The sequence below is a fragment of the Condylostylus longicornis genome, unplaced genomic scaffold, assembly GCF_029603195.1.
Source record: "Condylostylus longicornis isolate FDR11 unplaced genomic scaffold, ASM2960319v2 ptg000084l, whole genome shotgun sequence".
Taxonomy (NCBI): domain Eukaryota; kingdom Metazoa; phylum Arthropoda; class Insecta; order Diptera; family Dolichopodidae; genus Condylostylus; species Condylostylus longicornis.
This window is the reverse complement of record NW_026578052.1, coordinates 1002797-1017171: the sequence shown is the minus strand read 5'-3', so window position 1 is coordinate 1017171 and position 14375 is coordinate 1002797. Positions and strand designations below refer to the sequence as shown.

Below are 14375 nucleotides of genomic sequence, written 5' to 3'. Positions count from 1 at the left end.
CTATTTGTCAACCAGCTGAAAAATATCAATCTAATTTATATAAAAGCAATTTTAAAATTACTCATATTATATTTAACTTACTCTGATACTCCTGTATATTTTTCACTTATTTAAAGTTTTCATAGTAAGATAAAATTTTATAAATTATTTTATTATTTTACATTATATTTCATACATACCCTCCTTTAAACAAATATAAAATATTGATAACTTGGCAACTCATTATCGTATACAATATAAATCATGATAAGTGTATGTATTTCATAATGGTCATTTAATATAATATGACATATATTGCCAATATTATTACGTAAACGATTATTTTACAAAGATTACGGATATCTTAGATGTCATCTCTTTAAGTATAAATCCTTATATTATACTCTCATTTATTTTTGCCAATATTTTCTTATAACACAACTAATACTTATAAAATCCAATATATAAAATACAATAATCACTTCATCAAAAATGTGGATCATGTCCTGTGACTTTCATGTCCTTTTTATAAAATATAAGCAACAAAAAAATAAGATATATAAGATTTTATCCATATAGAAGAGTGACTATAATAAGTTATCTAAATTGATGTATCACAATAGTTATACATTATTTTCAAAAAAATTAAAGGTCAATATTGTGTTAGTTTTTTTGTGTCTTTATACACTTAGTTTTACTATTATAACATTCTAAATAGATAAAACAGAAGAAAAGAAAAAAAAATGTGGTAAACCTATAGATTTAATCCAAAAAAATTTAATACCATACACACATTTTTCTATATCGTACTTATATACTCAGACTTTGAAGAACTTCCGACAATTTTCAACACTATTTCAAATTATATATGTACATACGTATGTGCTCGTGTAAATAGATAAATAGTATCTATATAAAATAAAGAGACAACATTATTCATAAAATATAAAATTAATATATGAAAATAATTTTTATTAAGAGATTATTCTAAATAATTAAATTAAATTTCTGTAAGAGAATTCAAACACACACACAAATGTAATTGAATGAAACTGTAATGTTGGTGATATCAACAATCAGAGTTAAATAACACCTTATGAGTGTCTATCTATAGTATACTATATACCAATTTTATGAGTTTTTTCTTTCTTTTATACTTCTGTTAGTGGTTTTTTCACCTGACATTCCTTTGGGTTTATAACATTATCATTATTATAAGTATAAAATATAATAGAAAGTTTTCATAATATTGCTGTTCATTTAACATAGGTAAAGTTATTCTATAAATGTACGACTTGGTATAATCGTTCCACATATCATATATTAAACAGTTACAATTCTCTACAGGAGTTAAATAGTTAAATGTAAGTTATACGTAACACGTTCACAGCATGGATTTTATTGCATAAATTATATTTACTATATGGTCACAAAGAATTATTATCCCAAAATACTTATATTTATTAAGTATACTATATGTTATATGGTATCTTTATATAACTGTATAATGTTTACTTACAATAGTGCATATATATAAGTAGTTATTAAATTGTCATATTATAAGTAAAATATGGTTAAAAATTATAATTGATATTATTCTTGAAAATTTCGTTTAAATGAAAATTTTTATTAATTGCTAAATATTAAATAGTGTTATACTAGGACACTAGGTATATAAGCTGCAGAATTTCATGTTATTTCCTTTGATATTTTCTCATATCATATTAAAATATTATTTTTATTATAGCTTATATTCTTTTTTAAAAAAATCCCGTAGAACTTTCATTTTAATTTTCATTAACAATTTTCAATTTAACATTAAAATTAAACAACAAAATAATTACAGCAAAATTTCACGAAAGACACGAAAAAAAAGAGAATGAGTAGCTCCAACTGAGCAAAACTACATTACCTCTAGATAGGAATATATAGTATTTTTTCTATATATTTTTTCTATATATAGCTTTCGGAGTTATTAAAGCAAATCTTTTGCAAATATTAAATACCTACTGCAGTTCGGAAAGTACAGAACGGAGATATTATAGGTGGAAGCGTGGGATGGCTACAATAAGTCAGGAATGGCTGCGGTAACTTAGGGGGTTCTCCTGCCCCACTCGGTTCCCTTAAAAATCTACAATCTACTACAGTTTCATACCTTGTTTTACACCCAAATGTTTTCAAAATTTCATTATTGAAGAAAGTTCTAATGATAAAATTGCTTATTGCTTATGTATAGAAATTTTTGATTCCTTGAAAATTTTGTTTATATGTTTTTTTATTTATACACACCAAATCACATAACACTAAATTTATTCTCTAATATTACTTTATTACACAGATTTTAAATTTCCAATTTAATGAATACATTTCTCGGTAAACAACATTTAAAATATATACAATCATTATAATGGCATATACATGGTTATATTTGTTATACTTAACGTATATAATTTTTTTTTATCAAATTTTTATAATCAAAAACAACATTATTCGCATATATGTACAGAATATATATAAAGCACATTTGCTTCCCATGATTATGTTTTAAATAAATTTAACATAAATTATCAAATTTCTTTTAAACGATTTATTTTAAATAAATATTCACCAAAATTATACAATAAACACATGAAAAGCAAAAAAAAAAAAAAACCAAAATATTTAGATTCGATCAAGGAAGAAATATTTTCTCATAATTGAACAAATAAATTTGATTTTTCCGTAGATTTTCTTCATAACTTTAGTATGTGAAAATGTATAAAACAGTAAAACGTTTACCTCCGCATGCTTTATAGATATTATGCGAATATGGCAAAAAAATTTAATTTTACTCTTACCCTTTCCAGTATTATATAAACATCCTCTTAAAAAATTATGAGCATTATTGTTTTAAAATTTGGTACATAATGTTGAAATTTGTTTACTCTTTATAAGACGTTCGATTAATTATTTTAGAACGTATATGGGGCTATAATATCCATCAATTGAAAAATTAATTTGAGAACAAAAAAATGGGAAGGCGAAAAGTCGAGGAATAGAGGAGTAGGATGATTTCGAAAAACCGGAGCTAAAGAGTAGTAGTCGATCAAGAGTCGGAGTAAAGAGTCGGAGTCGAAGAGTGATAGTCGAAAAATCGGAGTTGAAGTTAATGAGCCGGAAACGACAAGTCAAAGTAGAAAAGTGGGAACTGAAGAATAAAAGTTAAAGAGTTGTAGTCGAAGAATCAAAGTTAAAAGGCTGAGTCGATGAGCCGGAAATGATAAATCAAAATAGAAGAGTCGGAGTCGAAGAATTAAAGTAAAAGAGTCGGAGTCAAAGAGTCAGAGTCACAAAATCAAAGTTGAAGAGTCAGAGTTTGTGAATCGGAGTTGGTGAGACGGAAATGATAAATCTAAATAGAAGAGTCGCAGTCAAAGAATTAAAGTTGAAGAGTCAGAGTCAAAGAGTCAGAGTCACAAAGTCAAAGTTGAAGAGTCGGAGTTTGTGAATCAGTGTTGGTGAGCTGCAAATGATAAATTAAAATAGAAGAGTCGGAGTCGAATAATCAAAGTTAAAGAATTGGAGTTGAAGAGTCCGAGTCGAAGAATCTAAGTTGAAATGTCGTATTTGATGAATCGGAAGTGAAAAATCTAAATGATAAAGTATGATAGATATGACGAAAACATTAAAAAATCTTACTTAACTATAGGCAGACTCCGAGTTTTTAGGTTATCTTGTTACCTGCAATTGGGATCGGAATTGGAAATCAGAATTTGAAAATTTTAATTTCTGAATTCGTGCCAAGTTAGAGTTTGCGTCTCATCCCAGTCAAATATAATCAAAAACGGTTATTTAAATGGAAGTGAGGACTCATACATTATTGTCATATTTGAAAACCCAATACAAATTGAAAAAAAACATTGAATTTAAAAAAAATATCTTATGTTTGACGAGACCCGAATTTAGTTCTCTTTAAAGTTCTTCATATTTTTTATTGTTATTTTTTTTAAAATCCTTTCAATTTTTTCACAATACACAATGTGTGCACTGTGTGCATATTATAGAACATAAAATAATATTATATATATATGTAAATTTATTATCATATCACATATAACATCTATATATATATATTACACACATATTATAATTTGCACAATATTTGAAAGTCATCATTATCCTCATCATCTTTATAATACCTACAAAAAAAAAAAAAAAAAAAACAATCTTTAGTTCTTAATCAGAAAAGATGATCCCCCCAATTTATAGATGAATAATGTACATATACACATACCTACGTATATATAAAAGCCGAAAAGAAGTGTAATCCAATTTAAATGAAAATTTGTATGCGAAAATACCAGAACATAAAAAAAAAATAGAAGAAAAGAAAAACAAGAATCGAAGGAAAAATGAGCAAAAGTATGGCAAGTTGAAAAAAAAAGAACAAAAACAAAGAAGAAATAGAAGAGCAAATAACATAAAAATTATCAACAATTTAACAAGGACAACAAGAGTGACAACAATAAAAAAAAATTAAAAAACGAAAATTGTCTAAATAAATATACAAACAATATATATATATATATATATATATATATACAAATTAAATAGATATAACTATACACATATACAATAGTATATATACGTATTTCTCTCTATTCATTCATTCTTAATAAGTATTATATACAAACATAAAAACAGCAAAAAAAAAACAAACAAAAATACACCAGTAAAGCCTATATTGGAATTATCCTGTCAATAAGGATGTTAAATTTAACACATATACGTTACAGAGCAAAAGACAGCACAGTAAAAAAAAAATAAAGTTAGAAAAAGGATCATCTGTTAAATAAACACCATATAATACTGTTATATACCTTCTATATATATACCCTTGTATTCCTTTAACATGTATATATGTATGCATATATAAATTTGTACACACATACTCGTATATGAATAATATCGAATATTATTTTTATATCCTTCCAAAAAAGAAAAATTTGTTTTTGTTTGCTAATATTAAAAGTATACTAAAACTTATTATTGTATAAATTTATATATATAAAAACATTTTACATACACATGTACGAATATACCAAATAAAAAATAAAACATTTAACATAGACACAATCAGTGTAATATTGCAAATAATATATACGGGTGCAGATGATAATGATAAACACTTATAAAATCACATCCTTTTATAAATACCTACTTAATTTTATATTTAAATATAGGAACACATATGTAGTGTATAACATGTTTAAAAAAATGAAACAATTACTTTGTTATATTATCCTTTTCTTCAATATTTTTGCAATACACACGTACACACACAATACACAATTGCTGCATTTTTGTTATATATGAAAGAAAATCATAACCAAACGAAATGATTGTATTAGAATCAATGGTTTTAATTTTTTTTTTTCATGTTCCCATTGCTTCCAATATAAATCCATTTCAAAAAAAGAACAAAACAAAATAAGAAAGTCAAAATTATGATAATATAAAATTTAAATAAGAAATTGATCCTTTTACACTTCTTCCCCTAAAATCATTTTTTTTGTCCTTGTTTTCTTATTTTTATAACTAATTTTTTAGCATAGAAATCTAAAACTTTTGACACGGCTTTTCACTGAATTCCACAGGGATGAAGGAAAAAAAAATTTTTTTTTTTTTTTGATTTTTTCTTTGTTTTTATATTTTCACTAGGATTTTCATCTCATTATTATCATTGGATTTTTACTTTGATGGTGAAAATCTTTGCATATCATTGACTTTAATAAAAAAAAAACAAAAAATAAGAACAAGAGGAAAAACGAAAATGATTTTTTTACATTTTTTCTGTTTTTCTTGTTTTTTTTTTCTGTTGAATTTAAAATTTATATCTTTACAAATTAATAAAAGAAACGTGGTAATTATATATGATTAGGTTATTTTTGATGTGAGTACGTTTGTAAGGGAATAATTGCTAAGAAAATTAGGGAAAATTAAGCAATTAAAGAAATTTTTTTAAATTTTCAAGTGTACACTTAATGCAAAGCGGAATAATTTTATTGAATGTATAGACCTTAAATTTGCGAGAACTTCAAACCGTAGTTATTTCAGAATTCTATTCCAGAATTTGTAATTATAAAACTTAAAGATATTTGGATCTTTAACAATTGATTGATTACAAAACGAATTTAACAATTCCAGTAATATTGCTAGAATATGGAGCTGAACTTGTAGCGGTTCAAACTTTTCATTTCAGATTTACTTGGAAAATACAAGCGATAGATGTTTTTTTAATTTAAATTAAATGAATAATAAAATTCATCAGTTGGCACTTTCAGAAATCACTGAAATCCTATAAATATTACAAGAACAATTTCGAATCGATTGCTGTTTTTTTTGCAGATTTTGCTGCGCAGATGAGGGAATGGCAGAATGTTTTCTCTGCAATTACAGTGATTTGAAGCAAAAGTATACTTTTCCTAAAATACTTGAAACTGGGAGTTATTGATATATATTGAAAAACCACTTAAATTTGAGTGATATACCAAAATGAGATTTTATGGTTTGCAAACTGTAATGTTCAACGAGTTTAGTGCTACGTTATAATATCAAATGTAATCAACTCTTAGTATATTAATAATTAAATGTTATAAAGCAAAATTTATTCGGTTTTAGCGAAATTTATGAGACAGGTAAAAATTCTGTTCAAAGACGTACATTTTATGATGGATAAGAAATGAAATTTAAGAGAAAATTAAAATTGCATACCAATAGGCGAATTTAGTTTACAAGTATATTAAACAATATTCATTCAGAACGAATTGAGAATGATGTTCGAAATGAAGTAATAAAGGATATTATTTGGGCTTTATTTGTGAGTATACATATATAATACTCTTAACTATACCGCTGAATATTTGGAAATAGTTCTTAAATTTGAGGTCGTACATTATTATACCCGCATATTTGTAGGTACTCTGCTCTTCAGAATTACACGTATCAACTACTTCGCTTGGAAACAGGTATATTTTACACACAGAGTTCTATAGTTATTTAGATCGCCTTTTTGTGAACCAAATTGATTGCCATTGGTTTTTCCCATTAAAAATATCAAAACAATTGTAAATCAAAGCCAGAAATTTATTTTAAATAGAATTTCGTTGCATAACTTTTTTATTCACGAAGCCTAATTTGAACTATATTGATGGGGTGTTCTATGATTATTCAGTTCTATTGCATTTTTCGACATAAAATTAATATTTTTCTATTGTTTTCGATAATTTTCAAAATTTTTCAATTAAGCTAACGAAATCAAATTGAATAATGTGGGTAAAAAGTATATAAAATATAATTTTCTCTTATTCTAAGTCAATTACTTTTTTTTATTGGTCTCACTTGTCAAGAAATTGTAATAAATACATATTATATGTATGTATGAGTGAATATATACATTTTTGTCGAAAATTAATATTCAAATCTTTTGTATAACTATTCAAAATTTTCTAATTTATAATAAATATAACAAAAAATATAACAATTTTTTCTTTATATTTTTACGCACTCGATTAATATTGTCACATCTTTTTTATTTGATTTACCTACTAAATACTAATAATTTTATGTATGTACACATGTATGTGGGAAGATACATATTATATATATATATATATATAGGTAGTTATGATTAATAGCATAAGTTTCTTAAATCACAATTGACCCCTTGTTATAATTTCGTTATATGTTCCTCGCTATTTATAAAAATGTTTTACACTTGTTATACGGTTATAATATCCTTGCGGTTGTTATTTTCATAATCTCCCCTTATATTTTTTTCCTACTCTATACTTAAATGTTATATTATATTAGTAGTACGCGTGTATATGGGTTTATGTGTTTACTCATCATATATAATATTAGAGTAAGAATAATGCGTTTATATATAATAACTTATAAATTGCAAACATCTGAGATCTAAGAATTAATAAAAACAAGAATATTTCATGTATAAATATGTATATATAAAGTTTTAAGGGGAAAAATACATAGATGGAGGAAAATTATAGAAGAAGCAATGAAAATCATTTTTTTTTTTCAACTTTTTTATTTTTATAATTTTTTTTGCTATATTTGTTTTTTTGTTTGTGTTCATAATTCTTTTAAGAAAATAATTTCAAGTCATTGGAATTTCTTTTAATATTAAAATTAATATAACATTAATTTATTATAATAATGCAATAATATACTATATTTGTATATATGCTGATATGTATACAGATTACAAAATAAATAGGAAAGTGACAGGAATTATGATTTGTAAACAAATATTGTAGAAGACGTAAGAACTTCATCATTGATCCCTGCAATATTTGAAGGTAGAAATTGGTATATAAAATTGTGAATTTTTTGCGCTACAAATTATTTTGTGAATTTCTTAAATTTTAAATTTAATTTTTACAATAAAACTATTCTACAGCTATTCCTTATTTTTATTCAGTTGGAATATAGTAAATTTAAATAAGAAATTGAAACTGAGATTTCCGTCATATTATGCTGGTGTATAATAAAAGGTGTTATATACTTGTTTGAAGAAGTAGTTTGGTAGCATCAAACTTTTAGAAATTGTTTATTTTCTACCTGGAACGGAATATTGTAATAGAACGAATAGAGACAACGGGTTCGGATGACTACCATGCAACTCCAAAAAGATTATATTATCACCTGGTAAACGTCCCGAACGTTTACAAAATAAAACGTAATGAAATGCCCATTAACTGTAGAACAGGAGAATGACGTAGCCAAAGAAACAAATCAAGACAAAAAAATTAAAAACTTTTCTCCCCGAAATGGAGTTAAATCATCTACGGCTTTCTAGGCGGTTGATCTACCAACTAAGCTAGGGTATAAAGACAACAAATTTGTTTTTTTACTTTTAATCAATTTCCGCCCAAAAATTATTATAAACAATAAATATTCACATACAATAAGGGAGGTTATGTGATGGAACCAAATTTCGACTGTCGAGTTTTCGGAGGGAATGCACTAATCCATATTAAGGAAACGCAAATAAACTATTTTTAGGCAGATACTGGTCTGTCGATGTTTCGGTCTGTGTGTGCGTGTGTGTATCTCAAGTTTGGCCGAACCGATTTTGATGATATTTTATATCTGAGTTTATTTCGGCTACTTCACAGATTAATCAATTTTTGGGATATGTCAGAACACAGGAACTGGACCTTTCTGCTGTACAGTCAATTTTACAATTTTTATCATATCTGCCGATCGAACTGATGAAATTTCTTGAAATTTGGTATTTAAGTTCTGTTTGTTACCGAAACTAAATGGGCAACTTTCAATGGAATTCAGGTGGAATAAAGCGAAGTTCTAGTATATGAGTCAAATTTACACTTTTCTAAGTATTTTAACTAAAAGCTTGCCAACTTCCTCAAAATTGAAAGGAATATGTTCAAAAGGTATTTTCATAAACTTCTGTAACACTTTCAGTACCTATTGCAGTCGGCTATGTGCTGATCACATCCGATTTTTTTAATATGTTTGCCCTTGTAAATTTTACTTTTTACAGTTTTTAATAACCACATAAATTCACCACATAAATCGAGTATACAATTTTTCTTAAATTCCCTGTATCTAAATTCTGAACATTTTGTTGTATATACCCTTTCGTTTAAGAAATTATTACAAAAAAAAAACAAAAAAAAAAACCGAGTCACAATAATATAAGCTAAATTGAAAATATTTTTATAACATTATTACAAATGTGAAATGAAAACAAATAATTTTACCAATTTTCATACTTTTTTATACACCCATTCATTCTATTTATTTTATATTTGCTTTCATAATTTTTAACATAAATCTAACTAAAGTAAAATTTAATATAGTATAATATGCACATAATATATATATATATATATATATAAGGCCCAGCATATCGCCGTGATATTACCATCGCACTGTGAAAAGCAAAAACTCTTCTTTTGCCAAATAAAGCATGCACATATCCCTAACTCTGTACACTATAATAATCGTATGTATACTCTGTTTGTATGCACAGTGTAAAGCAATCAACAGCACAAAAATTTTGTTACGTACAACTTATAACCAGTTAAGTGTATAAATGATGTGAAATTTTATCTACTACCCTAACGCCTATAATTTTTAATAAAAAAAAACAAAAACAAAAACGCACCCAAAAAGGAAAATTGTTTTTCTTTTTCATTATATTTTTTTTTGCGTTTCCATTGTTGCGAAAATTTATTAAAAAACCACAAAATTTGTTTTTGAAAGGGTGCGTGCAAAAAAATTGTTATTTTTTTTTTCTTCTCATCTTTTTTTTTTTATTTTATCCTTGGTTTTTTTATTTTGCTGCCTTTAACAATCCGACCTTCGAAAATTTCCACAAGAATCAGTCAAAATAGAGAATGAAAATGAGAAAACAAAACCAGAGAACAAAAAAATACAAAAAAAAAAAAATTAATAATTGAATATTAAAATTCCAAGATGAAAAGGAAATTAAAAAGAAAATCTAAGAAAAGTGGAGAAATTTAAATTTATATCATTGCCATAATAAGAAGGCCAGATGATGTCCTTTTTTTCTTGTTTTATTTCTTTTCTTGATTCCTTTAACAAACCATAAAAGAAAATTAAAATTTTTCATTAAATGAGAAAAAAAAAAAACAATTATTTTTTTTTTATTTCTTCTTTTAATTAAATTAACCATTATTTTATCGTTAAGTAAGTGTGATATTATCTTTGAAGTTTATTGCTGAATTAAAATTCAAATAAAATTATTTTTGCCTACGTAATTTTATAAAATTCTATTCTCTAAGATTCCACGTAATTTTATAAGATTATTGAGACTATAAAATGATCTTCAAGTTGAATACTAAAATTTTTAACATCATCTTAAAAATATTTTAAGAATACAGATCACAAAATGTTGTCACTAAAGAAAAAAAATTGCGATGCACTCATCATGTCTGGATAGACGATATAATTTTGATAATCTCAAAAGTTCCATAACTGTTATAACAATCTTATAACTTGCATATGAGTTCACGTATTTCAAAAACAACATAAAACAATTCAGTATAGAGCCATCTGTTACGGTTATTATAAAACTTTTTCAATTTTATTCACTTGTGTTATAAAGTGTGTAACTATACACTATTATTTTACTTTGCTCATGAGAATCTTGAACATATCATTTATAATTTTTCTTGTAAAATAGAAATAAATTTTACCACAGAATATGGAAACAACAAGATGAAAACTGCATACATAAATATTTTTAGTTTTTCCGAAACATTTTGTGGAAAATGGAAAATAAAAGCTTAAATTGGCTTACATTCTCTTGAAATTTTTCTATAATTGAAATCAGCAAAGTCACTTTGAATCGTCATTATTGCACTCTAAGAGAATTGCATACAACTTACCTGTTACTAACGAGGCATTTGTTTTTACAATTTAATTTTAGTTTATATTTTGTGAACTTGCCAATAAATTGTAAGTAATTTATAAAAGAGAATTAATACCAAATGGTGAAGTAATATAATAATTTGACAAAAAAAAACTAATACAAAAGATTGCGGTTTTTTTGTGTAAAAGCATTAATTTTGTTCCCATTTTTGTGTGACTGTGTGCGATATGTGAATAATGTTATCTTCTACCTGTAAAATTGCAATTATATAGACCGTTAATATTTAGAAATCACGAATTATGTTGCTTAAAACCGGGAAAATTCACAAACCAAAAAAGTCTTAATCTTATTTGCGATATGTAATCATAAAATGCAAAATTTTGCCTGAAAATATGCAATATTCAATGAAAACAAAGTTTTTAACAATTTTAATCAATTATTTCACTACCCTACTTACAATATTCAATTTATTCTATGTTTCAAATTCGTAAAAGCATATTTTATAGTCAACAAAAAAAAATATTCCATAGTGCGATCAAATTTTCCCAATTGAGTACATTTTAAATTTAATATTTTTTTATTGTATCACTGACGTCACTGTTAAAAAGTGCATTTATTCACTGTTTCGTCGCTTTTAAGTTAAACTATTTGATGTATATCTACATATATTTTTTTTTCTGGTTCGTTCACAATTGGTCGCTTAACACGTTCACTACCGGAGCGAGAAGAAAAGCTTGTACCACAGACAATGAAATTTTTCTTATGAAATGACTATAAATAGCATTGGATTTTAAAATATTATATTTATAGCGCATTAGAATAAAAAAATGTTATTATCTTCAGACCATAAGAACACTTTGCAGTTATTTCATTGTCCTATAACCTATTCAATCTGTGTTTTTGCCACAAAAATAGTGCAACACCGTAGCAAAAACTGATAAGATAGTCACGCCACACATTTGCGACGCCGCTCTGAAAATCAAAGACCGATGCGTCGCATATATGCGACACTGGTAGCGAACGTTTTTAAGTTAACCTGATTGGATTTTTTTGTTTATAACACTTTGTTTGACATTTTTTTATGTTCTGATTGTAGTAGTACAGTGTATAATTTAATAATAAAATGACGTTTTGAAAACATTTTTCACAATAAAGTTGAAAATTAGCTTGGACTTTTTTAGAGAAACTGCAACAAAACTAAAAAGAATGTCTTTTTGACACAAGGTACATCAGTTCATTACGAAACAGACTGCTGGAACCTATATATCTTAAGTGCCGAGAATTCTTTGAGAGACTGAATGAAATTTATAACAGAATGAAATTTAGTTAGAGAACAGAATAATTGAAGCTCTTTATTTTCTGGTTTGGAAAATTACCGACGAAACAAAAGAAATATTTTTTTTTTAAATTAATTTAAAAAATTTTTAATAATAATGTATTTTATTTTAGAATATGCTCTACCAGCAGATAAAGAGAGAACCATGTAATTTTTGAGCTAGTTTGAGATGCCGATACTAAAACCAATTGAGAAACTGTGCGGTTTAGACTAAAATAATATATTTGTTTTTAAATTTAATTGAAAAGCTAAATACTTTCAATACCAACTTATATGTATTTATATATATATTATACATACATTATTCTTATATATAGTTTATATGTATATCAAATATGATTTTCAAATTAATTTTCTAACAATATGTTACGGTGGTCTTAATGAGAGATCATTTAAAAATATGAAACAATATGTTGTCATTTTCAAACAAATTTATTCAAATAACACACACATGTACAATGTTATACTGAATATAATATCATTTTTTAAAAGTTTCGCCCCTATTTGCACCAAATAACTCTATATGTATATATATATAAATTATTTATTTATTAAAAATTAAATTCATAAAAATAAATTTTGTATATTTTTTATATATATACACAAATATATAGATTCTTACCCTATGTTGAATGGGCCTTTGATTTCTTAAAACTTCATGTAATCCAGAAGCTGCCTCCGATAGAACAACCAATGCCTCATTTGACATTGGATTTTGTGTAAATGTAGCATTTTCCATATTTTTTTTTTTTCTTTTATTATACAGTTTAGTTTTAGATAATATTTTTTTTTTAAAATATTTTGAATAATAATTATAAATAATAATTAAATTTTATTTTTATTATTATTACTGTTATAATTTATGCATGTAGTTATATGTATGTGTAGTTAATATTAAATATTTTTATTATTTTTTTTTATTTAATTTTAATAATTTAATTTATTTAATAATTATTGCACTGAATTCCGTTAATTATATATGTATACTATATAAAAAAAAAAGAAAAAAAATTCCTGTAACAATTTACTGTTATACAATTATTTCTAATATCTGCACACATAAGTATATATATATTTATATTTATAGATAGGCGTAATGAACAATATCATAATATAATCGTAAGTGGGAGAGGATGTCAAAGTGCCATTGTTGTCAATTTTTTTTAAAATTTAAGTGTTTACTACACCCGGGGGTATTTGTCAATTTACACTGTAAAAACAACGGTGAAAGAACAAAGAAATGTTTCCAAAAATAAAATTTATAAAACAAATTTTATTTAAAAAAATCCAATATATTTTATTGATATAACAGTTAATACATCTAATCATAATATGTTCCATAGAATTCAGTGTTTGCACATTGTATTTACGGTATATAGTAGTTAATAATAACAGTATATGTTTGTTTGTAATATCAAAAATAATAAACGTAACTTAATAATTTTACTAGCCTAAAAAAAAAATTATTCTCTTTCTACTTTTTGTTTTTTATTATTTTTTATTATTTATAAAAAAAAAACAACACAAACAAGAAAACTGAACTAACAAAAACACAAATAGATCAAAAAGCACAATCAAATTAAAAAAAAAAATATAGATCTGTGGAAAATACACCTGGACAACGCGTATTTTATCTTA

The 14375-nt window shown here is 25.1% G+C and overlaps 1 protein-coding gene across 2 annotated transcripts in view; it reads right to left on the bottom strand.

Moving 5' to 3' along the window:
- The window catches only part of LOC129613532 (protein Teyrha-meyrha), a 60125-nt gene extending 46496 nt beyond the window's left edge, over nucleotides 1–13629 (bottom strand). For both annotated transcript variants that reach the window (XM_055527639.1, XM_055527640.1), the window contains exon 1: nucleotides 13360–13629. In XM_055527639.1, the coding sequence (XP_055383614.1) occupies nucleotides 13360–13476 (117 nt within the window). In that variant the 5' untranslated portion in view covers nucleotides 13477–13629. The remainder of the gene's footprint in view (nucleotides 1–13359) is intronic.
- Between the last annotated feature and the right edge of the window lie 746 nt (nucleotides 13630–14375).